The sequence below is a fragment of the Vanacampus margaritifer genome, chromosome 13, assembly GCF_051991255.1.
Source record: "Vanacampus margaritifer isolate UIUO_Vmar chromosome 13, RoL_Vmar_1.0, whole genome shotgun sequence".
NCBI lineage: Eukaryota > Metazoa > Chordata > Actinopteri > Syngnathiformes > Syngnathidae > Vanacampus > Vanacampus margaritifer.
In genome coordinates this window covers 23,960,913-23,983,447 of record NC_135444.1, presented here as the reverse complement: position 1 = coordinate 23,983,447, position 22,535 = coordinate 23,960,913, and the positions used below count along the sequence as shown (strand labels likewise).

Sequence of the window (22,535 nt, the reverse complement as noted above, 5' to 3'; positions counted from 1 at the left end):
GTAGGTAGTTTTTTTTATTTAATCAAGCCAAAGAGTTAATCAGAAAAATGCAGAAGAACATTCATGTTTTCCACAATATTATACAGACCTTTGAAAAGATTGATTTAAGACTTTTTTCTTCTTTTTTACATGTGCTCATAATGGCCTTACGTCTGATCATATTATTTATTGTGCCAGTTTCCCTTGCATAACCTGTAATAACGAAAACAGCGTAAAAGCCTTTTTATTTGTAGATTTCCATTATTGTTACATTTGATTGTTATTGCATTATTGTTACATTGACTGTTTTGAATAAGAAAATACTTTTGAATTTTGATCTTTAAACCTAATAATAAAGAAGAAATGCATTTTGCTGATAATTAAGACTTTATTGAGTTTTAAGAGGCAGTAAACAATGATCATTTCATGCTTCCTGGCGCAGCAGACTTTCGACCAAGCTCCCTCGCTCTCTCAGTTGCAGATTGCACAGCAGTCATGGCTGATGCCCTCACACCTCCTTGTTCCAGAGCATGAAGCCCATAAATGGTTGTCCCACCTGGAGTGCAGACCTCAGAACGAAGCTGAGCTGGATGTTTATTGGAGTCGAGTAATAATTGGCCAGCACCCTGCAACAGAGAGTTTCATAATATTCATACTGCAACTATGCATAGTTTTGGTTGCATTTAAAAATGACACTAAACATTTACAGCCCAAAGTATTGCCTTCAATTTAAGTTGCACCACATACGCGTCAAGAATACTGATACAAGTCCACTAATTAAGACTACCACAACTGTACATCACATAATTTGGCATTAGACGCAGAGTGGAGCAGTCGACAACTAGTACAAACAGTGGCTGTATTTATTTACCATCATTATTGACATTACAACATCAACGAAACTGACCAGAACAGTCTGCGATGCGATTCTTTGGGCTAGCGCGCTGGGCATGCCCATTTTAACGGCTCCTTCCGCCAGCGCCTCCGCAAACAGGTATACCTGAACACAAAAATAACCTGACTCACAAACCTTATTATTATTTGAACAGTTGCAAAAATGATCAGTCATCAATCTAATGGGATATGAACTGCATAATATGTTGTATACGCCGCTGGTCATGTCCACGAGTTCCCTGAGCAACTTAGCTGAGCTGGGCACACTCACAAAGGCAACTCCGCTCCCACTGAGTCCAGTATGGATGTCAATCCAGGCCTCGGGTCCCTCTTCGACCAAACCACAGCGCTGCAACAAGGAGCACAATAGGGCAGCATGCTCTTGTTTAGCGTGAGTCCCCCGTGTAAATAAAAGTGCACCTTGCAGAACCACGCAAGGAAGATTTGGCATCATCCTGATGACACAGGAACCCTTTGGCAGGAGCTTAGTACAACAACAACAACAAAAACACAATGACTTGATTAAAAACAATACATACTGTATACAGGTCTCATGCTTGGGCTCTCACCTCCTCCAACGTTGCCAGGGTGACTCCCGCTGCAACGGACACAATCGTGTGTCTGTCAGTGACGTGCCGCGAGATCTCATTGAGAACAGTGGCAACGAAATGAGGTTTGACCGCAACAAAGATGACATCTGAATTGCAGACAACCTCTGAGTTGGAGTGAGTTGTTGAGATGTTCAGCTCCTGAAACCAAAAGAAAGATGGCGTTTGCTTGTGAGTGTGGTGCGAGTTCATTATTTGTCCTATTGGGGAGTCTCTACGACAGGGATGGACAGCCATTTTTCCATCAATGCTACTGGGGAGGCACACAAGACTTTCTAACTAAATGTATGACAAAAATGATATTTTAAATATGGACAAAATACCCATGCATGCAAAATGCATGCTCTTTATGCATTTCATTTTTCAGAATACTATACTCAATCCATGTATAAAAGAGGACTTTATTTCTTTGTTATATTTTCTTTTATTACTCAAGTCACGTTGCAGTGTCTCTGATTTTATGAAAAATGTGGCATGAATTGATTAATTAAACTATTGTGGAAAAGAAGTAGTATATTAAGATCCATCGAAGCTTTTACCTGAAAGCGTCCAAGGTTCCTGAGAGATGGTGCACTCACTTTGATATTTGTAGGAAGAACATTCCCTTTAATGATACAAGTACATCATTAACTCTTGCATTTAGACAAGCTAATGTGGCCGGGCCGGTTATGTTGAGTCTTGAAGACTGACCGGACAAGATGCCCTTCACAATTCCAAAAGCCATGTTCCCTGCACCAATGAAGCCAATTTGTAACTGGGAGTCCATCTCGGGTTTCCTTTTAATCTGCAATAAACAAGTGGCAGAAGGAGAGTCAGTCAACTCCGAAGTCCAAGCACCTTTTCTGGGTGTAAAGGACAACTTAAATTACAGAAACAAATATGAATTTTCTCTCATAAAACACAAATTGCATTTAAATCAAGTGTGTTTTAAACTGATGTCTGTAGGACGACTCAAAGTGCATTCAGAACAAATGCAACTGCTAAAAGATAGCAATAGCTTTGTAGGCCTACAACATAAGCCTTAGCTTATATACTTATCCCAAATATTAACCGTAGCCCTTTAAAAGCAACAAATGCCCCAGGAGTTGCAGATGGACAAAGTGGAAAACAAATATTTACTTCTTGAGGTGGCAGGTTAGCTTCTCTGCTTTATCACAATAAAGTCTGTTCCTTTTCATCGAGAAGGTGAGCTGCAGCACTCAGTCTCTCACTGTCACTTCTTCACTTCAACAGCTATTCATCTGTGAGGGGGAAAAAACTGTTTATATTATTAGACGTATTAGAAATTAATATTGGCTAAATGGCATAGTCACAAAAGTTGAAAAATTAATCAGAAACCCAATTTTTGTAGGTTTCAAAACAGCAATATACTGTATTACAATTATTGGAAAATCAATGTATGTGCTCTTTTTAAATATATTTATTTGCCTCTTTGTTTGTCACCTCCTGGCTGGTTGTTGTATTTGAATGTTCTGAGTTCCTAAATTTAAAAACAAACAAACAGGCAAAAAAGACTTGGCTGGTAACATATCCCATGATGCATTTCGTGCTGCCATCACGGAAATACGTCAGAGTCTAGGAGGCGGGGGGTCACCCAGGCGTGTTGCACAAACACAAGGGAACTGCACTGTTTTAATAGTGCATGCTTTAGCATTGGCGGGGAAGGGAAAAAAATCACACAGTAAAACCTCGTGAAAATCGGTCAAGAAATTAGCAAGTTACGAATGCTGCCCCTCTCAACATGGCCGCCACGTAAGCACGTCGGTAAGCTACTACAGCGGCCGGCGTGTCTTCTCCTCGCATGTGTGGTGACCAGTGCCGACATCTGCTAGCCACACGCCGCATTACTGTTCTGTACTTCACTTGTTCGCCATGTTAATAAAACACAAGCAGATGAACGCTTTAATCGCCATTTAACAGAACGGAATAAAACAGAGAATTTAACAGTACCTCTAGTGACATCGCCAAAATGGATTAGGTGAACTCACCAGATGTTTTCGTTTCACCAAACTAAACAAGAAGCCTCGTGCGACGCTGTCAGGAAGGTTGGCTTGATTTAAAACTCACTGCCACCAGTGCACAAGATGGGCCGCACCTTTGTTTGCGAATAGTACGTTTAGTTTATATACAGTACTTAATATCAAAATATATGTTATAATAAAGTTAAGCATTTTAAATGTATAAAGAAATGGTGAAAGAGAATTAATGCAACGCAATATTCTCCTACATGCCATTAAAATCACGTTCGTGCCAAACGGGTTATAAATCGAGCGCATCCTTAGCCCGCCCACTCTATACAATTGATCAATTCCATTGGCTGAATGCATGTTGTAAAGGGCGGAGATTCGGTAGACAAATTATAAGTCGTTTCTGTCAGCCGTGTAGCGGCGCTGAAGGGTCGATCCTGAATGGTTTCCTGCAACATTAAATGACAGGTAGGTTTGTTTAGTTGTTGTTCCCCCCCTTATGTTTTTGATTTTTAAATTTCAGCTAGTGCCAAGTCATAACATCGCCGTGCCTTTTATTTGATCACAAATTCACAATATTGCCATAAGTTTCAATGTGTATCGATTCTAAAGTTTAGAAAAGTTCGAATTGAATGCACTGTAAAGGTTACACTTCATTTTAGTTTCATCCCGAAATGTCATCCGAAAACTAAATATATCGTTGACTTTTTGTTAGTCATTTGTATAAAGATGTTTACAACACAAGTGTCAATATTCCAAATTGCGTGTCGTTGTTGTTTTTAAATCGAGGTAAAATTTAGAATAAAATTGTCATTTGGCACAACGTAATCAGCGCTTCGAGGCAATTTTTTATGCTGCATGCGCGAGTTCAGCCTCAGCCTCAGAACGGGCATGCCTGGGCAAGCCTCTTTCATCATTGAACCATTTCCCCCCTATCTTGTTTAAAATGATGTAGTGATTACTTTTATACATACAGACATGTATTGGTCAATGAATGATACCGTTTGCATTACTTATTTGTACTGAGTGACATTAAATGCTGGTGCAATTTGCAAAACAAGAAAAAAGTATATTCCATGAGTGTATTATTATACTCATGAAAACATTTGCAGAGCACCTTTTTGAAGTTATTGAACAAATGTTTTGTTGTTGCAGACATGGGTCGCCTCCTATCCTACCACAATGATCTCCTGCTGCTCTGCATCCTTGCTAGCTGCTTGCCAGCAACCAGTGGGCTCTTTGAATGGTTGAAGCAGACTGAGCATCCTCCGGTAGATGCACCGCCACTTCCTCCTCCTGAAGATTTACTTCCAGTAATCCCGGTTAAGGATGTGCAGTTTGAAATATCTACTGCTGATGAGAAGTTCCTGGCTCAGGCCAAGCAGATGGAGCTCAGTCCTTTAGACAGCTGCCACCACATGGTAATGGACATTCACTCTCAGGAACTATATATTAAAAAAAAAAAAAAGGGAAACATTAAAGTTGTGTTAATTTCCATCTTTGGTTCCTGATGTTATCGCTTTTGTTCCATCCAAATAATATGTTCACGTTTGTGTTTGTATTCGAAGTCAGGTTTAACATGCTGTGCTCTGTAGGTGGTTGCTCAGTTAAAGACGAGCTGTGAAGGTCTCTCGGAAGAAGAGCTGGCCAAACTCGGCGTCATATTGTTCAACTGCCAGGCACAGATTGAGGGTCGCAGAACTTATGCATGTGCAGAACAGATGGTAAGTTGTCAAATTTGACACCGTTTAAAACGACTAAACGGTGTGCCGTCATTTCCGGACTCTTGAGTACACCTGAATAGAACTTCTCTGCACACGCACAAAAATTCCGAACACCAGAAATCACAATCAATCAGATTACTACGTAGATGAAAATTTTGAGCATGATTACAGAGAGAAACATGCTTGTGGTCTTCTTTGATATTTCAGAGTATCAAAGATTGCACATCCAACATGGACTCGGACACATGGAACGCTTACCACATTGTAAGCAACAGGGCTCGCGCTGTGTGCTACGTGACTCGCCAGCAGCTTTTTCGGCGCAGGGCTGAGCACACGGTCAACATGCTTATGGCCGCAGGTGCCAGCCAACTATCTGCCATGGAAGACCTGAAGGTAAAACGTGTTGCTTTAGAGGTGCCCACTAACTTGTAATTGGAATCCACTGGTCAAAATAAGGTACACTCTAAAAACAGTTGGGTCAAAAATGGACCCATCCTCTACTTGGAATTGACCCAACTAAAGGTCTTTTAGTGTAAAACAACTCATTAAAATTGGTCATTTTGTATAAAACAACCCAGAAAGTTGGCCCATAAAGTAGATTTTTTTTTTTTTAAATTTAATATCCGTAATTGGGTTACTTTTGACTAAACTGTTGTTAGAATGTAGATGTTTTTTATTTATCTGTCCGGCAGAGATCAAATTGGGCTCCAAACTGAAATACTATTCAGTCAAGTTCATTTTCTATGTATAACCGTAATCAGTTAATGTTCAAAATTTACAATCTACAAGATGAGCATACTTGGGGGAAAAACACATTGAAAACGGAGATGTACGACTGGCGTAACCAAGTTGGTCCTGCAGCGGCGTCATTTTGTGCACAGATGTCCTGTTACATTGTGTTTTCAAATTGAATTTATTCGTTGTATTATGTTCAGTTTTAAAATGATGACAGCTTTGTTTACTCAGTTAAATCGGCATTTCAAAGCATAATTGTCATGATCTGTTAGTAAAATGCTTGAGTCGACGTCAGCAGCCCTGACCTTTGGACGCTAAAGCTAATATGGCTAACATTACCTGTTGTAATTGCGACGCTCGAGCCATGTGTGCCTATTGAGCGAGCGCCAGCCTGTTTGAGCGAACCCGATTTGTGACAGGACGGCCAATTGGAGCTCCGCGAGATGACGGCAGCGTCGCTGGACGAGCTCCTGAAGGGCCACACTTCTCTGCAGGCTCAGCAGGTCAAAGTGCATGAAGGCCAAGGTCAAATGGAAAGCTCCCTAAGAGACAACCTGGAGCGTCTGGGTCAGGAGAAAGCCCTGATTGCCTCCGGACAAGAACTGGTGGCCCAGCTCATCCAGGGAATTACGGATAGAATGGGTGAGAACTTCTCGTCGTCTTTTGCCACATGAAGGTCGGCGTTGGCTGGATATGAGTCAGTGTTGGCTTATTTAAAGGGACGCTTGACTCGCGGAGCCATTTTCAGCAGTAAAAAGTTCATATTTTGTCCAGAATTCATTTGACTTGATTATTTTTCATATCCAATTAATACCTGTAAATAACTTATTATTCCACTTGCTGTCGACTGACGATGACAACAACTGATGTGAATATGACTGGATAGTCGATAGGTCAAGACTTTTGAAGGCGCGAGGCCGCCATGTTGCTCCTCCTTTCTAGGCATACCATCCACCTATACATTTACAGTATCGAAATTGGAGAACATTTGAGAAATGATTTAGTCGAAACAGCCTGATTTATGATGATTTGAATTTGTTCAACTTAAACAAGAGGACGTCAGACAGTTTACAACTTGAAAACCAAATGATGTGGTGATGACGTAACTAAAAATGGGATTGCTTACTAATGGAGCTTTTCTGTTGAAGCAATTGTTGGCGAGAGTGTGCAGATCCAAGGCTCGGAAGTGCAGGACAGCCAACGAGCCATGGTTCAAGACCTTGCCCGAATCCGACAGCAAGCTCAGGGCATCTATCAAAAAATTGGTATCAAAGTCAAATGCAACAATTCCACCGCAGTTGGACATTGCGCGATTGCAGTTTTGACCCGAGCCAACCTGTGACTTCAGATGACAGCATGTCAGGATTTCTTCAGTACCAAGACCAGACGTTGCATTACTACGCGGATCTCATGAGCAAACTGGAGCACATGAACAGCACTTTGGGATTCATGCTGCACAACTTGGATGACATCCAGAACCGAATAGAGGAAAGACTCGGTGTGATTCAGGGTTACCTTGGCTGGGCAGGTGAATTGCACTGGGTGCTGAGGTTACGTTCTTTTGCCCCCACCTTGAACGGTGTTTGTTGTGGTTCCAGGTTTGAGCGTCACCGCCATGTGGACGTGCCTTGCGCATGGCGGCTATTTTGTCCTGTTTGCCGTCCTGCAGTCATTCCTGCGTTGCGCCGTTTTCCCGCGCGTCCTGCTGCTGCTCACCGTGCCCTTGAATGCAGCGGCAGAGGTGAACCGGCAGCCGGCGCTGGATCTCACAAGTCTGGGCGTGCTGCTGGTCACGCTTTCGTTAGGTACGAGCTCGCAGCTGTGCACAAAGACAACTGAAGGAGCTTGACCCCTTTTTTTTCCCCCGTTGACGTCCACAGGTCACTGGCTTGTGGGTCAGTTGTGGGTTCATTTTCCCAGCAGAGGAAAACCATCCGCTCCGTTGCCGTTTGTGACGTCAATGGAGCCCCTGAAGTCCTGTGACGCGTATCCACGATCCTCAACGCCTCAGAAGTTAGTTGCAAACTTTCATTACGGTCCAGTTTACTGCATGAAAACAAACTTGATCATCTTCTTTTTTTTTTTTGTATCCTTAGGAAAGAGCACAGCTGCACTGAACGGGATTTGCTGAAGCAAGAAGCCATTAAATCAAGTTTGAATCTTTTATCAACTACATGCAAATTCAAAATAGTCAAATAAGTTTATTACAAATGTGTCAAGTCGTGTTTTTTATTTAATTTTTTATAAATACAGGGGATGCGCCTGTATTGTCTCCTCCACATCATCACTGCACTCCGGAATTTCTACGTCGGCCTCTTTCAGCCGTAAGCGCATTGAAGGAATGTTTAAAACGCAGTATGGTGATAAATTAATAATGTTAATTTTTCTTTTTTTTAAGGCTTTGTTTGACCATATTCCTTCCAGGAACCCCAATGTCGTTTTTGACACTTTGAATGACTCTCATGGTTTAGCAAATGTCTCAAGAAGTACAACTCCGACCTCATCAATTGGCAACAGGTCAGTGGTCTCCTATTACACACACACACACACACACACACACACACACACACACACAGTCAGCCCCGCGAGTAAATGATTAAAGTCTGGAGTATGAATAAGCGCCACGCTTAACTTGGACATCATTTTATTGCAAGTTTGAAAATAAAGATATTCGAAGCGAGTCAGTGTTTTAGGAATATCAAGTACCGTCCGTCCACACGAAAGCCGGTTTCAATGGATCCTCACACGTTTCTTAGCGTTTAGGCCGTTCGTCCACACGATGGCGCCGTTTCGGAGCGTGAAACCGGGCTCCAGAGTGGAAAGATTTCAAACTGCGCCTCGTACGCTTCCATCTGGACACCATAAGCAGGATATGACGACGTAATGGCCGCAGCTCGATGACGACTCATTGTCGCAGTTTGATGACTTGTGCTCCAATTCTCGCGCGACTGCAAGTCTGTCAACAACATCCCTACGTGCGTCCCTACAATTGTGCCATAAATGAATTTTCCCAAATGCTGTCCAATGTTGGTCTTTTCAGCTCTCTGTCAGGACGCCAGCTGTGCAATTCAGTCACCAAAGCCGGGAAGGCGTGCAAGAAGCGAGCGCAGTTTGGACAAGATTACTGCAGAGTCCACGACGGTAGCCTCAACCCGCACTTCCACTCATAACTTACAACAAATGGTAACTCTTCAACCAGCAGCATTTTAGAGGTTTGCTTCTTTATGTTTTTAAGATGAACTTTTAATGAACCCCACCCAACATGGAGCCTTTTTTTTTTTTTAAACAATAAACTAATTTAAACCAAAACGTCTGTTTGACACGTATGACAAACGTCATGCCTTAGTATGCAACATTATGCATAGCGTTCACTTAACAGATTTGAGTTAGCCCGGTCCTTTTAATGTGATGCTGGTGAAACACTATGACTAGATGTGACCTTCACAGCATGATGCGCAGGTGCAAAATAAATTCAGGTTCTTCTGGGCACCTTTTGTTGTCTGCAGCTTCGGCTCACCGGTCTCCGTCCCACCAAGTCCAAGATTTAGTCCGACGTCCACGCTGGTCTCACTTGCGAGCTGCGTCGTAGTGCGTGACAAACCAGTCGCAGGTTTCTTTGAGTGCTGTGAGAACACGGAAGTCAGTTGGCAGCGTTGATCCAAAATGTCTGACAGAGGCGCCTTCTCACAGTCCCACCTTGTTTGAAGGGCGTGAAGCGGAAATCTGGTCGATAGCTGCGCAGCTTTGCATTACTGGCCGTCTTTTTAAACTGCCCGTCTGATTTATTGTTGTCATACTGCAGCGTGACAGTCAAGGAAATCGGAGTAAATAGTTTGGAAATGCACTAAAGGCGTCCAATGTGTTGGTACATTTTCAATATTTTTGAGGACCCGTTTGCCAAGTTATGCAAATAAGTTAGAGAAATGTTGCAGCCTTAAAAAAAGGGCTCTTATTAAAATTGCGTTCCCGTACCTTTGCATGTATATTAGGATACAACCACTTCACCTTTAAAGTCCAGCGCTTGCACAACTGCATCTGCTGCTTCTTTGATTGATACTTCATCTTCCTCACCAACTGAAATCGAGAGGGGGGAAAAAAACAACAATTGTAATTCGGCTGTTCTGCCTTCACAACACGTGCAGTCCAAGGACTTACCCGAAAGGATGATGGGGTCGACCTCAGAATATTCCCTCAAAACCCAGATGAAGAGACGTGCCAAGTCCAAAGAGTAAATGAACTGCCTTTTGGGAGTGCCGGAGCCCCACACGACCAAGGGTTTCCCCTCCTCTAACCAGCATAACAACCGTACATAAACATACCGTTAGTACACCAAAAATCACCATCTACCAATTAGGAATGTGCTAGTCGGCGTTATAGTTTGAACCTTTTGGTGTTTCAAGACACTGTTTAATGTGCACTTAACTTACTTTTGGCAATGTAGGTTTTGTGAATTAGGCCTGGCAGCACATGACCATCTTCAATACTGAAGTTGTCATGCGGCCCAAACACGTTGGTGGGGATCACAGCCGTGTAGCAGCGTCCGTGCTGCTGGAAGTAGGCCCTGTGCAACAACAACAACGTTGAAAAGTCGCTGGACTGGTGGAACGGTAAGAAGGAACAAAATACGGGCATGCTACTGAATTGACCTTTGACCTCAGCTTCCAAAACAAACTATTAAGGGTTACTCCTATGACGATATAAAGTGCAAAGAATTCTGGTTGACAACTGCAACTTTTTGAGCTCTGGGGCTATTTTTGTTGTCCTTTAGTACAGTAGCTTTGCGGTCACTAAGTTAACGCGATACGCCCGATTTTCCTACCTGTTATGGACATCGAGCATTCTTTTTGCATAGGCGTAGCCAAAGTTGGACTCGTGAGGTGGGCCGTTGTGGATCTGTGGAAAACATTGAGAAATAATCATTTATTATTTTATAAACAAATTCAGAATGAATTGCATCGCAGTGTAAATAGAAAAAAAAATGCATGAAAATTTGATATCTTTAGATTGAAATTCTGCCTCTTCTAAATGTGGGACATGAATTGGTGCATAATGGACAGCAACCAATTTGTGTGCAATGCAAAAAAAAACAAAATCGCATAATGTCGATCAGTGAAATATACACTCACTAATTCTCTCAAACACTCTCTCTAATTTTGATCGACCTTCCAAAAAGGCCATTTAAATGTATGTCATTTTCTATTGAAAATGTTGTTCTTAAATATCAACAATCAATATCAAATGGGGGTCCAACCATTGTCTTAGAAGTCAAACCATTTGCCTGATTTACTTAAAACAAGGTGAATTGTCACCAGAGTCACTGCAAAAAGCACTAAAGTGATGACCATTCCACAAAAGCCACTTACCATGGTCTCATCAATGGGATATGTTGTCTTATCAGGAAATATGCAGGTGGACAGACAGGAAACGACCTTAACCACACCGACTTCATGTGCGGCCTGCAGCACATTGTCATTGATGTGGATGTTATTCCTCTGAAAAACAAATGCTTGAGGTGACGAGCTGGATCATTCTCGAGCCAAAACGACATTTGATGTCTTTATACCCAAAAGTCCAAGTTAAACTTCAAGTTCTTGAAAAGCCCCCCCACCATGGCAGCCAGGTGGATAACATGAGTGGGCTGGTGTTTCCGGAACACATCTTGCGTCTCTTTCATGCTCCTAAAAGACCGAAAGGTGACACGCGCATCAACGCCAAAGACGTTTTACAGCAACCTTAAAAAAAAAAAATAGCTTGAGTAGTTTTGTGCCCACGTGAGGTTGGCATCTTTGGAGGAAAGGAAGATCCACTCTTCACCTTGGTAGCCTGCCCTTTCCTCTTTGACCACATGTCGTATGGCCGTCCCCACCAAGCCAGAGCCTCCAGTCACCAGCACCCTCATCTCACCACTGACTGCTCTACTGGACAAACATGATATTAGCCATAAGGAGATAAACTACTTGTGAGATTGCGTGATATCGGAAGAATTTAGTAGGCTGGGCATTGAATCTCAATCTACAGGTGCGTAAGTGATCAAAAGGGAAGATTTTGACATCCGGGCGATGGAACCGATTTAACAAAATGTTAATAATTTTAAGGATGTTTGAAAATGTAACGTGACTGACTTTATTCGAGTGAACTGATGATCATGACTCGGCTTTACTCTATACTCAAGTTAACTTCACGTAAAGTCGATGTTAGCTAGCACTTTGGCATTTTAGCTAGCGTCTATAATCGCATATAATGTGTACCTCCGTGTAGAAACTCAGATCGTTTAAAGTCTCTTGTAAAAGAAGTGCTCAAAGTCTTATCCTCGTAAATGATGCATGGAAAATAGTAAATACAACCGTCAGTCGAGCTTAGTGGTTACACGACAACACAACACCAGTGCCATTAACGTCTAAACTAAGACTTCCGGATCAGCCTTCAAAATAAAACGGAATATGACGTTGCTGTCGCGGAAGGTCAAAGCTAGAGTACAGTATGTACTTGTAATTGGCTTGGCGAATATGTCTACTTTGGTCAATAGGATTTTGATTCTGCAAACTTATTAACCGGGCACTGAATATTCATTATAAAACGAAACGAGTAACTCAATTTGCACACTGCATCCACCGATTTGGAGTTTTGTCACAGTTACCTTGAAAGGGATACTAGACTCATTTAATCATTTTCATCAGTAAGATAACATTGGTAACTTTATTATTTTTCCATGTACAATTAATACCTTTAAAAACACATTGAACCACTTTCTGTCGACTGAAGATGATATCACGTGTGATCAGGTTAGCTAACATAACGACCAATCATGGCTCAGTCTGCGAACATCACATGACCAAACCCAGAAAACATGCGAGCCGTGATTGGTCGTAACCTGAGCTCTGAGCACCTGTGAGATGTCATTTTCAGTCGACAGCATTTTTTTTAAAAAGTATTCATTGTACATGAAAAATAATAAAATTAAGTAACTTTTTATTGCTAAAATGGCTAGATGAGTCAAGTATCCCTTGAAAAAAAATAGTAAATTACTTAGTTGACTGATTACTATTTGAAAAGTAACTAGATTTCAAGCTACCTATTTGCCAACAACCCCGCATGACTACCCGCTTTAACCATTACCAGAACTTTAAGTGCAAGTGTTTTTTTGTTTTTTTTACCAGCAATGAAATACTTGGTTAATGTGTATTGAGTGGAGGCACATTTTATTGCGACATGGACATTACATTTGTTCATAAAACATATTAACAATATTTGTAAAAATGGTGTCCCATACACTCTTTTGCATGTTGCCCTTCTCCAGCACAGCTGATAAATGATCAGCTCATCAGCAAGCTCTGCATAAGCCTGATAACGATCCCGTTGTGAGAAACCTGCAGGACTCCGGCCTTGGATTGCCCACCTCTGCTCTAGTCTGTGAGGCGGATTTTGACCGTGCAGCAAAACTGACACTCACTTGGCTGATGAGAACTAAGCACGTTGCAAAAAATGTTGTCAAAAGAAACACATCCTTCATTGCATTTTTATTTTATTGTATTTGAGCCGCCTCTACTGAGGAGAGGAGAACCTCCCGAGGAAAAGGATCGAGTTGGACTTATTGTGCCTGATGAAGAAAAGAAAGGGATGGTCTGCGGTGAAGTGTTCTTCTCTCAACATACAGAAGGCAACCATGCCGGCAGTGGCCGCGGCCGCCTCGGTGCCCTCCTCGTTGACCTCGACGAAGGCCTTGTGAGCCACGGTGGACAGAGAAAGTCCTCCCTCGCCGTTCATTCCAGAAAGGTTGGCCTTTGCCGCGCAAAACACATCCGTCATACCCAGTTTGGCTAAAGCTTCATTCAGCTCGTACTCCTCTTCCAGTTTGAACTTCGGCAGATGGACGAGGATTTCCGAGTGGATGTCCATCACGTCTCGGTTTGCCCACTCGTTAAGCCTTTCGTGTGTAAGCTCCTTCTCCAGCTACAAGAAAATAATCATTACAGACTTTATGTTGAGTTCAGAATACGAAAAGGTGAAACCTCTATCTGGTATATCGTTGAAAGGCTGACTTTCTTTAGCATAGCTAGTTGAAATGTGTTGTATTCAAAAAGCTGCCAGTAGCCTAAAATTGAAAAAGCAGCTAAATGTGTTGTCTTTCCCCACCAGTTTTCTGCCAATAATGTGATAAAAACCTGACTCAGAGGGGAAGTAAAAAATAACTCCAACAATCTGGTTGCACAAGTATACACACCCTCTCCTAACAGGGATTTGGTAGGATTGAGCAATTACATTTAAACTCATGTTAAAGAGTAATCACCTTACACCTGCCACCATTTCTTAAATGATTGAAGTTAGTACGCTTTTCCTTGCACGTGAGAATCTGGGTGTTGACATTATCTGCAAAGAAAAGTCACAAAGTGTACTGTACTACAATATCGCTCAGTTGTGTGCGTTGTTGGCACTTCGGGCGACTGTTGAATTGGCTTGACAAAGTCAATTCCACAAATAAACTGTAGGGGGAGCAGTTTTCTTACTGCTACTGTGGATGTATCATGATACCTCAAAACTGTATTGCTGTAGCTACCGCTTGGTGTCAATTGCATGAATGTGAAAGTGCTGCATTGAACCCGTGTGCACTACAACGTGGATGCGATCGTGAAGGAACTTGCGGTTAGCTTTTTGTACCTTCAGCAGTGGGTCAGTGCCATCATTTGCCTCCTCTGGAAGCAGGATGACCATGCTGAGCTCATCGTCTACGTATGGCAGCTCCAGGATTTGCAGGCCCAGCTCAGGGATGTAGTTGTAAGGCAGTTTCTTCATCAAATACATCATATTCACCGTCGCCGTGACGTTCTGACAGGCATCAAACACAGAGAAATGGACATGAAACTACCCGTTCTACCTCCGCCACGTAGACCACGAACCTCTCCTGCACCAAATTAAATGGAGCCTATTCGATTGGCCGGGAATGAAGTTGGCTGTGTTCACTCCCACAACGGCACAAATATAGATAGATGATTTTGGACCTGGTTGACTTTGAATGGCATCTCTTTGGTGTTTGCTGGATCGAAGCGATGCTTCCAGTTGCCTTTGAAGTAGATGGCATTGACCAGAGCCAATCTTGTCATGGCGCTAACGGTTCCTGGCTTCAGAAGATCTTTAATCTTATCTGGGAGGAGACACCCAGAGCGAAGCAACATATGCATTTTGCATTCCTGACCTGATGATGTATTTGCATTCCGATCTCATTCAGGGGTCTTACTTTGGGTCTGCTGCTCTACCCAGCTGTTAATCTCTGCTCTGCAAGCCTCGGGAGCGCCAATAAAATCCACAGTCTTCAGATCTGCTTGGTAGTACTTCTGCGTGGCATCGAGGAATTGCTGGAAGCAAAGAACAGTTCAACATTTCAGTGCGCAACTTTTGGATGGCGTTATTTCCAGAAAGCAGGCCCTTAATTAAAACTCACAGGTAGGAATTGGGAAGTAGTTTCTCCATAAAGGCGATTGGCTAGTTTCAGGATGTAGGATGCAGACGGCGAATTGATGTCCGCGTTGAGAGTTTGGAAGTCTGCATGGACGCATTCACCAGATGTGAATGACAGGGCCTAGGAAGACGTACACGACATGGACTTTTACTCGTATTCATGTTTGATGTCACCCACATAACACATGGAAGAAATGTTGTTTACCTGTGCCATCTGTGTTGCAGTGTCACCTTTGGCTCCCAGGTAGACCATTGCTAATGCTGAGCTGATGCTCAACGGGGAGACAAAGACGTTTCCGGTGGGGTTCGTTAGGCTCAAGGTGCGCAGCAGCTCCAGCGCAAAGGTTGTATTGGAGAGGCTGAGGTCGGCCATTGTTGATGGTGAAGTATTTCTCTACGGTGAACAACGGATGAATTGCATACCTGTTTGTGTTCTTATAAAAAGACACTGATTTTACACAAAGTTTAGACTGCTGTTGATGTTTTATCACTTAAGAAGTCCACGTCATCAAGCACCTTTAAGGCTTATAGTGAGGGAAATTATGACATTTAAATGTATTTGATAAGCCTTGATGATATAGCGATTTTAATTGTTATAAAATGCCTGAGTCAGGGCTGGACTGGCATCATTTTTCTTTTTTAAATCAAATAAATTGGCCCTGGCATTTTGATCTGGCCTGGCCCAGCCAAACTCTTGCCTAACATATAGTTCTGCTACACTCAATTCAAATCATTTGCAAACGCAATATTCCATTTTATTATTTATTTATTCATATTTTAACACTTTTAACCCATGAAGAGTGTTTCATAGTGTGATTGTGCTTTTCATGAGTGACAGATGAGCACGTAAATGTGGAAACAGAAAACGGTCGCAGATGGACAAGCCGGTAATTTGTTCCAAGTAGGCTACCGTGAAAAACGGAACACCGTCAAATTCTATATTGTATTCATTTGATATTGACTTTTTAATATTGAGTGCTCACGTTACCTGTTCGTCCACTTCCGTCCAAAAACTGCTACTTTGCTCACACGATCCGAGCGCGGAAAATGCGAAGCCAGAGAGAAAAGTAGATACAAATCCACCGAAAGCTCACAAACGGATCCAATCTGCCCAAAGGTGTGCTCGTGAATTCAATTCACGCTTCCGCCGTGGCTCATTTATACACAAAGTGCGTTTGGACTGCGGCGTTGTGGGTGGAACGCGTGACTGGGCGATAAGTCACACCATTCGAGTGAAGAGGAACGGAACAAAGTCAACACGGTGAGCTGAAATGTTCATTGCACACAAGGATCATTTGCTTTGTCAGACCGGCGACGACACGCCCACCAAACGTCGATAAACATACATCACATTTAGTATGTATTGTGGGTGGAAAGTAAAAAAGGAGCTCAAACTAACTTCTATGAACCTGCATAGCGCTCATAATGAGAAGGAAGGAAAGCTAGCTAGCTAGTTTAGCCTTTTTATGCTATCAAAAATGTGTTTCTTTAGCTTTAACCATAAAATGCTAAAGAAGCTAATAACAAAAAAGGCATCAAATGTGTTTCCATAGCTTTGCTAATGTTTTCAGATGAACACAAAATGCTAAAGGAGCTCATAATAACAAAAAAAGCATTTGGCTGTTTTCCCCCTCCAGATTAGATGGAGAATTTTTCAACTACAATTTGCACATTTGCCATAATTGGAGCCGACAGCATCAAGCAGTTATCTGGGGAAAAAAGGAGGGAAGGTCGAGAGTAAGTTGTAAGTAAAAGGTTTTCCGAAATATAAATACTCGAGTAAAGTGGAGACCCCTGAGAAATATACTCAACTGCAGCCACAACATACTCTTATTTGTACATTGCTACTTTCCACCACTGCATTTAAGACAACCATTTGTGCAATTAATTGTACATAATCTCAAAGTTGAGATGCCATTGGCTGAGTGATTTATTTTTATTTATTATTTATTTATTGATGTGACAAGTAGTCTATATCTTTTTAGTAGGTAGGTTTGTAGCTTTTGCCAGGAGAACAGGTTATTCTTTTCAGCCATTTCTTGTTTGGAAAGGTGTGTTTCGTGTGATTTATGGTGCAGATTCCAGCTTGTCTCACTCATCATGCAGGCTTCCAGCTTGGCCTTGGCAACCACGATAAACAGCTCTAATTTATGGTAACCTTTGGACCTCAGACGTCTGTTACATAAGCAGCATCATGTAGCCTGCAGGCTCACAATGCCATGGGGGACGTTTGCCCTGAAAGCTTTCCAAGAAGTAATATTCACCACATTTGGGCTTCTTTTGTTTATTGATGAATGCACAGTAAATGTCTGTGTATTTTCTGAATGAAGTTGAACTTTGATTAGATCAAAGAGTAGCAATGGCTTGATTGGGAAATGAGATAAACGAGTCATTTGAACAAAATAAATCCATTCTATGCTCAAGAAGTGACGTTGGCTTTAACAGGAACTCCGTTGAAACGCTATTGACTGTGGCCGGTGGAATTCGGTGTCCGGTGGTGCACAATACGTGTTTATTTAACGAGGACCGACTGCGCCTGTTCAACTTTGAATGGAAGCCTATCAGTGATCTTCTGTGCACCCAAACCTGAAGTTTTGAGACCCCAGAGATAACCAAATCCATTTGAATAATCAGTAACGATTTATCCTGCTCATCTAAAAAATAAATATTTTGAAGTATTTGGGCTTGACGCGAGGGTGGTGCCCTCGCACCCTTGGATGACATTGAAATGATTTAAGAGAATTACATTGGTATTTGCTGTGTAAAAGAGCAAAAGAGGGCTGATGTAGTGGACATTTCCAGCAGCATTGTCCAACAGTCTGCCTGCTCAGCCACAATTCAGGGATGCTCCACCTAACCAGTGAGACCTGCTCTTGGTGGTTCTGGTCTTCTTGAGGTGACCACTCAGCCCTTTGGTCCTGCTGCTGCTGCTGAACAAAACTGCTGGCTATCTCCATTTGCAGCACTCATCAGGGGGAGGAAGTGCGCTGGCGATGAAGGGCCCTAAGCGGGTACTTAGTTGACTTGTGCGTCAAATCTATTCTGGGTGTCCGATAACAGGTCTCGCTTTCTGTCTCCTCAAGTTGACTTGGTTCCCAACACAAACATAATACTGGTTGGACAGCACATTGTGCCAAGGGAGGTTTGCACTTAGCATACTGGCAACACATGGACCGGCACCAGAACCTCCCAACATGACACTGCAGCAGTTCAGATGAGGATACAAATGTCAAATACACTTTTGCCCAGGAGCAAATACTTTTATTATGTGATGATATTGGTCAACCTATATTAGTCGTTAACTGATGAAACCGAAAACAAAATAAACACCTGGATATGCTTCGCAGCTTGCTCACGCTTGACATTTTACATTGTAGCTAATAGATCACCAATCCAATCCAACTTTATTTATAAATTGCTTTAAAACAACTCAGTCAATCAAAGTACTGCACACAAATCGAAGAAAACGGCACAAATTGACAAGAGAAATAGTCAGGAATAGGGTCTGAAAGAATGGGTGAGGGGGCCCAGCTCCAAGGGACTGACAATGGATGCATCACTTGGAGCAATTGAAAAAATGAAAATGAATTCAAATCCACACATGCTCTGACCTTGTCCAAACACTTGAGGAGCACTTTTGACTGTTTCAAAGTAACATTGATTTGGCAGTCATCTGCATAACAATGGAACGACGTTGTATCCACGGAGGATGGACCCAAGTGATAAAGTGGGGGGAAAAAATAATGGGCCAAGAATCCACTCTTGGGGTACGCCACAAAAAATTGTCGCAGAGGAGGTCACTGCATTAAGTTCCCTCACAGACTGTTTAAAGTTTTAATTCAACCATAATCATTAACAAATTCATACGTTTCCTTGTCAGAGGTGGCAAATCCAGGTTCAGAAAGTAAAAACCCTGCCACAGTTTGGCTTTAGCCCCTGGTGCTAGCTCGCTAGCTAGCTAGGTAAACGAGCACCATGGGTGCTAGCTAGCGAGCTAGCACTTGAGGCTAAAGCCATACTGTGGCAGTGTTTTTACTTTCTGGACCTGGATTTGCCACTTCTGTTCTTCGGTCTTCCAATAGTAATTGCAATAATTCCAATACTAATTGCAATAATGTACCTTTAGCTCATGCAGTGTACAATTTATGTTATCATAAAGTCTTTGCTATCCAAGAATAGAATGTCAGCACACTTCTCTTTTTGGAATGTTCGCAATAGTTGACAGGAAGAGGGAGGCTCCCTTATCTACTTTTTATGAGTGTGAGATAACATTGTACTATGTTGGCACCAGCAAGACTGGCCTGAGGTACGCTTGTGTTTGCTCGTGCGACAATATTTCATTTTTAATTGCCTTTGCCTTTGCCATGCAGGACACGCGCCTCCGAACAGTTTTCTACTGTGAGAAACCGTGGCCGACGGTATGCGATGGTCTTCTTCTGGGGGCCAAATTGCAAAACAAATAAAAGACTTTATCCCCTAAAGCCTGCCCACAGAGCTGAGGCAGCTGCGACATGAGAGGCCACAGAGGAAAACCTTAGTCTGAATAAGGGACTGTTGTGGAAAAAATGCAAAGGAAAATAAACAGATGACACGAGAGGGGCAAATTGTTCCACAACAATGAAGGCTATCGGCGCAAAGCCCAGATTTAGCGGCTTACCTGTGCTATAAATTTCTGTATAAAGCGATGGCAACCAACTGTCCTTCCTAGTATGAGTACTTGGACGAAGTAATAGTTTCGGGTCTTCCATGACCTTACTTTGAATATTCTATCCGAAATCTGCGTTGAACTCTTGTCCACGACTCATTCTATGTCAAACTAAGACACAAAATTCCCTCCAGTAATTAGCAGTGAAATCAGCACAAACCAAATTTTGCGTAAAAAGTAAAAACATTGATTTTGAAGTAAGAATGGCCTGACAAGACCACTGCAGCAGAAAACTTGAAGATTCAAGCAAAACCGATTTCATCTTACCACCCTTGCTAGTTCCTAAAATAGATCTTTTCCTTGACAATTGAGGTTTCTGAGAAGGTTCTAGTTGAAGATTCTGTCGAAGCCGGGAAATGCCAAAACCTTTATGACCAGTCACTAAACGGATCATTCTGTTGCTGTAATTGGACATGATAGTTCAATAAGCCCAAAGATGTGGAAACATGATAAAATCCTATCACCAGGGTTGGGGAATTCAGGTCCAGAAAGTAAAAACCGTGCCACTGATTAGCTTTAGCCTCACGTGCTTCTACTCAAGTGGCAGCTAAACGAGCTGGACTCCACCTATCGAGTAAAAAAAGCAGCCGTGGCTAAAGCCAAACCGTGTCAGGGTTCTTACTTTGTGGACTTGGATTCCCTATCACTGACCACCACTCATGCTGTTTAGGTCACGGCAAACACGAGTGCCCTCGATTCAGCCCACTGAGGGAAGCGAGCGCGGCGGTCGGCTGGCACGTCTCTCAATGTGGCCTCATTGTGTGTCCTTCCGCACAGCTGTGACCTTCTTCACCGAGGGATCACCTCGGAATCTGTCGTCCTGATTGAGATTCCAGGTAAGATTAAGTGTGGCCCCTGACAATCTGTGTCATGTTTACAGTACCAAGCACACCGTCACCCCTCAACCAACCTCCGAACTGTGCATCATTTTGCATTTAGTTGATTTTGTATTTTGGGGGATATCGGACAGGCCAGCTTCTGATGATGCAGCTTCTAGTCATGAATGAAAATATGGACAAGGTTGACCATGTTTGGTGAAGCCGAGATGTGGAGGGACTCTCAGGAACTGGACTGTGAGCCAGTGGAAGTGTATGAAGGTGGGGGTGAATGGGTGAGTTGTGCATATGTGCAAGCCTGCCCAAGATCTTGCCCGTGCTAGACTCCATTGCAGTTGTCCAGATGATAGGAAATCAGAACATCAGCGAGTGATGGGCCAAGTGTGTTCGTGGGGGAGAAGGCCGACTTGGTCATGGATTTGATGTGGGATTGGAACGAAAGGTTGGAGTTCATCACGTGAAGAAGCCAGCAGCACACAACACAAGTCATTTCTGCTAAATACAAAGTGAGTTATTTATGAATGTCCTGTATGTGTTTGTCAAATATTTTTCAACGCGCCCCCTTTTTGAGCACCACAGTTTTCTGCACGCTATTTACAGGACACTATCATAGAGGTGACAAAGTGCCGGTGCCTAAACAGGCCACCATCTGCCTGTGCTGGAAAAAAAAATTGACCAGTGAGTAGAAGCTAAAGATAGCAAATGTGGAACAGGAACATTTGGCCCAGGGCGACACTGAGGGGAGGACGTAAAGCACTTTTAAATCCAACAGCAACAGGCGTCATTCGAGCCAATTAGTACATCCAACACATTGTAAGGACAGAAGGCGACAGAGGGTTGGCCGCCGTGCCTTTGAGCAGGAAAACACACCGCGGTGATTCATTGGGCAAATCCTTTCAAGCATTCTTTCCAATGAGTTTCTGGAATATTTCGTACAAACAATTCTGAAAGATTAGAACGAGGCACAAAACGTCAAGTCACCGCACAAGTGACTGGACGAGATGTGACTGGACTGGTCGCCGTGACTGGACGCGATGTGAGTAGACTGGTCGCCATGACTGGATTGGACGCGATGTGACAGGACCTGATTCGACTTGACTTGACCTGCTGTGGAGTGACTTGACTTGGCTGTGACGTGGACGACTTGGCTGTGGTGATGACTTGACGCACGAACTTCCACTCATAACGCAGGCAATGCACCCGCACCGACTGGACCAACTCAACAGACTAAATACACCAACACTAATGAGACACACCCGGGGAAGGGAAGACACACACAGGTGGACGTGTTTCGACATAACGGGACAAGGGAAGAAACCAGGAAGACGAGACAAAAGACACAAGCCACAGACAAAAACAACAAGAACAGCCATAACAAAACAAAAACAGAAGCGCAACATGACACAGTGTTGTGTTGCCCCAAGCCGCTCGGTGTATGTATGGCGGGCCCCGTCTCAGTCTGGCATCTCTTGTCTTGCTGCTGTGGCATTCCGCGCGCGCCTTTCAAATTTGCCGCATTCCCTGGAACGCTTCGTCTGCTCTCTGCCTGCTTGGGGTCCCCGGATCCATGAGTAGACTCCCCCCCCCCCCCTCCCTCCCCCGTTCCCTCCCTTCACCTGCCCGCGTCCTCTCAT

At 43.0% G+C, this 22,535-nt stretch overlaps 5 protein-coding genes across 18 annotated transcripts in view; 2 read left to right on the top strand and 3 right to left on the bottom strand.

Moving 5' to 3' along the window:
• Positions 1-347: 347 nt before the first annotated feature.
• Positions 348-3,502, bottom strand: pycr3 (pyrroline-5-carboxylate reductase 3). 2 transcript variants are annotated; one of them, XM_077583478.1, is made up of 8 exons: positions 3,470-3,502; positions 2,601-2,722; positions 2,172-2,265; positions 2,021-2,085; positions 1,443-1,622; positions 1,145-1,357; positions 887-979; positions 348-605 (listed from the first exon to the last, which is right to left on the bottom strand). In XM_077583478.1, the coding sequence occupies exons 3-8, from the start codon at positions 2,245-2,247 to the stop codon at positions 399-401; spliced, it is 834 nt and encodes a 277-aa protein (XP_077439604.1). In that variant the 5' UTR covers positions 2,248-2,265; positions 2,601-2,722; positions 3,470-3,502; the 3' UTR covers positions 348-398. The 2 variants fall into 2 exon arrangements, with proteins under 2 accessions (XP_077439604.1, XP_077439605.1); XM_077583479.1 differs by lacking the exon at positions 3,470-3,502 and adding an exon at positions 3,432-3,459.
• On the top strand, positions 3,088-9,216 carry bmb (brambleberry). Of its 4 annotated transcripts, none has more exons than XM_077583465.1 (13): positions 3,088-3,245; positions 4,604-4,869; positions 5,044-5,172; positions 5,380-5,565; positions 6,327-6,549; positions 7,056-7,172; positions 7,256-7,405; positions 7,506-7,712; positions 7,788-7,920; positions 8,004-8,059; positions 8,161-8,231; positions 8,306-8,424; positions 8,948-9,216. In XM_077583465.1, the coding sequence occupies exons 1-13, from the start codon at positions 3,206-3,208 to the stop codon at positions 9,075-9,077; spliced, it is 1,827 nt and encodes a 608-aa protein (XP_077439591.1). In that variant the 5' UTR covers positions 3,088-3,205; the 3' UTR covers positions 9,078-9,216. The 4 variants fall into 4 exon arrangements, with proteins under 4 accessions (XP_077439591.1, XP_077439593.1, XP_077439590.1 ...); XM_077583467.1 differs by having other exon boundaries at positions 3,089-3,245; positions 6,402-6,549; positions 7,256-7,435; XM_077583464.1 differs by having other exon boundaries at positions 3,089-3,245; positions 7,256-7,435.
• LOC144062271 (GDP-L-fucose synthase-like) lies at positions 4,765-12,314 on the bottom strand. 8 transcript variants are annotated; one of them, XR_013296367.1, is made up of 10 exons: positions 11,679-12,314; positions 11,471-11,585; positions 11,271-11,399; positions 10,727-10,800; positions 10,335-10,468; positions 10,063-10,194; positions 9,902-9,981; positions 9,604-9,703; positions 9,398-9,530; positions 4,765-4,893 (listed from the first exon to the last, which is right to left on the bottom strand). XR_013296367.1 is itself a non-coding variant. In XM_077583473.1 (10 exons), the coding sequence occupies exons 2-10, from the start codon at positions 11,804-11,806 to the stop codon at positions 9,475-9,477; spliced, it is 948 nt and encodes a 315-aa protein (XP_077439599.1). In that variant the 5' UTR covers positions 11,807-11,825; positions 12,156-12,314; the 3' UTR covers positions 8,535-9,474. The 8 variants fall into 8 exon arrangements, 6 of the variants coding, with proteins under 6 accessions (XP_077439599.1, XP_077439598.1, XP_077439602.1 ...); XM_077583473.1 differs by lacking the exon at positions 4,765-4,893 and having other exon boundaries at positions 8,535-9,530; positions 11,679-11,825; positions 12,156-12,314; XM_077583472.1 differs by lacking the exon at positions 4,765-4,893 and having other exon boundaries at positions 8,535-9,530; positions 11,679-11,822; positions 12,156-12,314.
• A 1,095-nt stretch (positions 12,315-13,409) lies between these two features.
• On the bottom strand, positions 13,410-16,498 carry serpinb1 (serpin peptidase inhibitor, clade B (ovalbumin), member 1). 2 transcript variants are annotated; one of them, XM_077583469.1, is made up of 7 exons: positions 16,349-16,498; positions 15,566-15,754; positions 15,344-15,481; positions 15,140-15,257; positions 14,904-15,046; positions 14,563-14,730; positions 13,410-13,857 (listed from the first exon to the last, which is right to left on the bottom strand). In XM_077583469.1, exons 2-7 carry the CDS (start codon positions 15,731-15,733, stop codon positions 13,450-13,452), a joined length of 1,143 nt encoding a protein of 380 aa, XP_077439595.1. In that variant the 5' UTR covers positions 15,734-15,754; positions 16,349-16,498; the 3' UTR covers positions 13,410-13,449. The 2 variants fall into 2 exon arrangements, with proteins under 2 accessions (XP_077439595.1, XP_077439596.1); XM_077583470.1 differs by having other exon boundaries at positions 15,566-15,794; positions 16,349-16,494.
• The window catches only part of mylk4b (myosin light chain kinase family, member 4b), a 26,018-nt gene continuing 19,956 nt past the window's right edge, over positions 16,474-22,535 (top strand). The window contains exons 1-2 of one of the 2 annotated variants that reach the window (XM_077583462.1): positions 16,474-16,621; positions 20,736-20,901. The gene's annotated coding sequence lies outside the window, so the exon portion shown is untranslated. The remainder of the gene's footprint in view (positions 16,622-20,735; positions 20,902-22,535) is intronic. The other variant, XM_077583463.1, reaches the window with a different exon arrangement.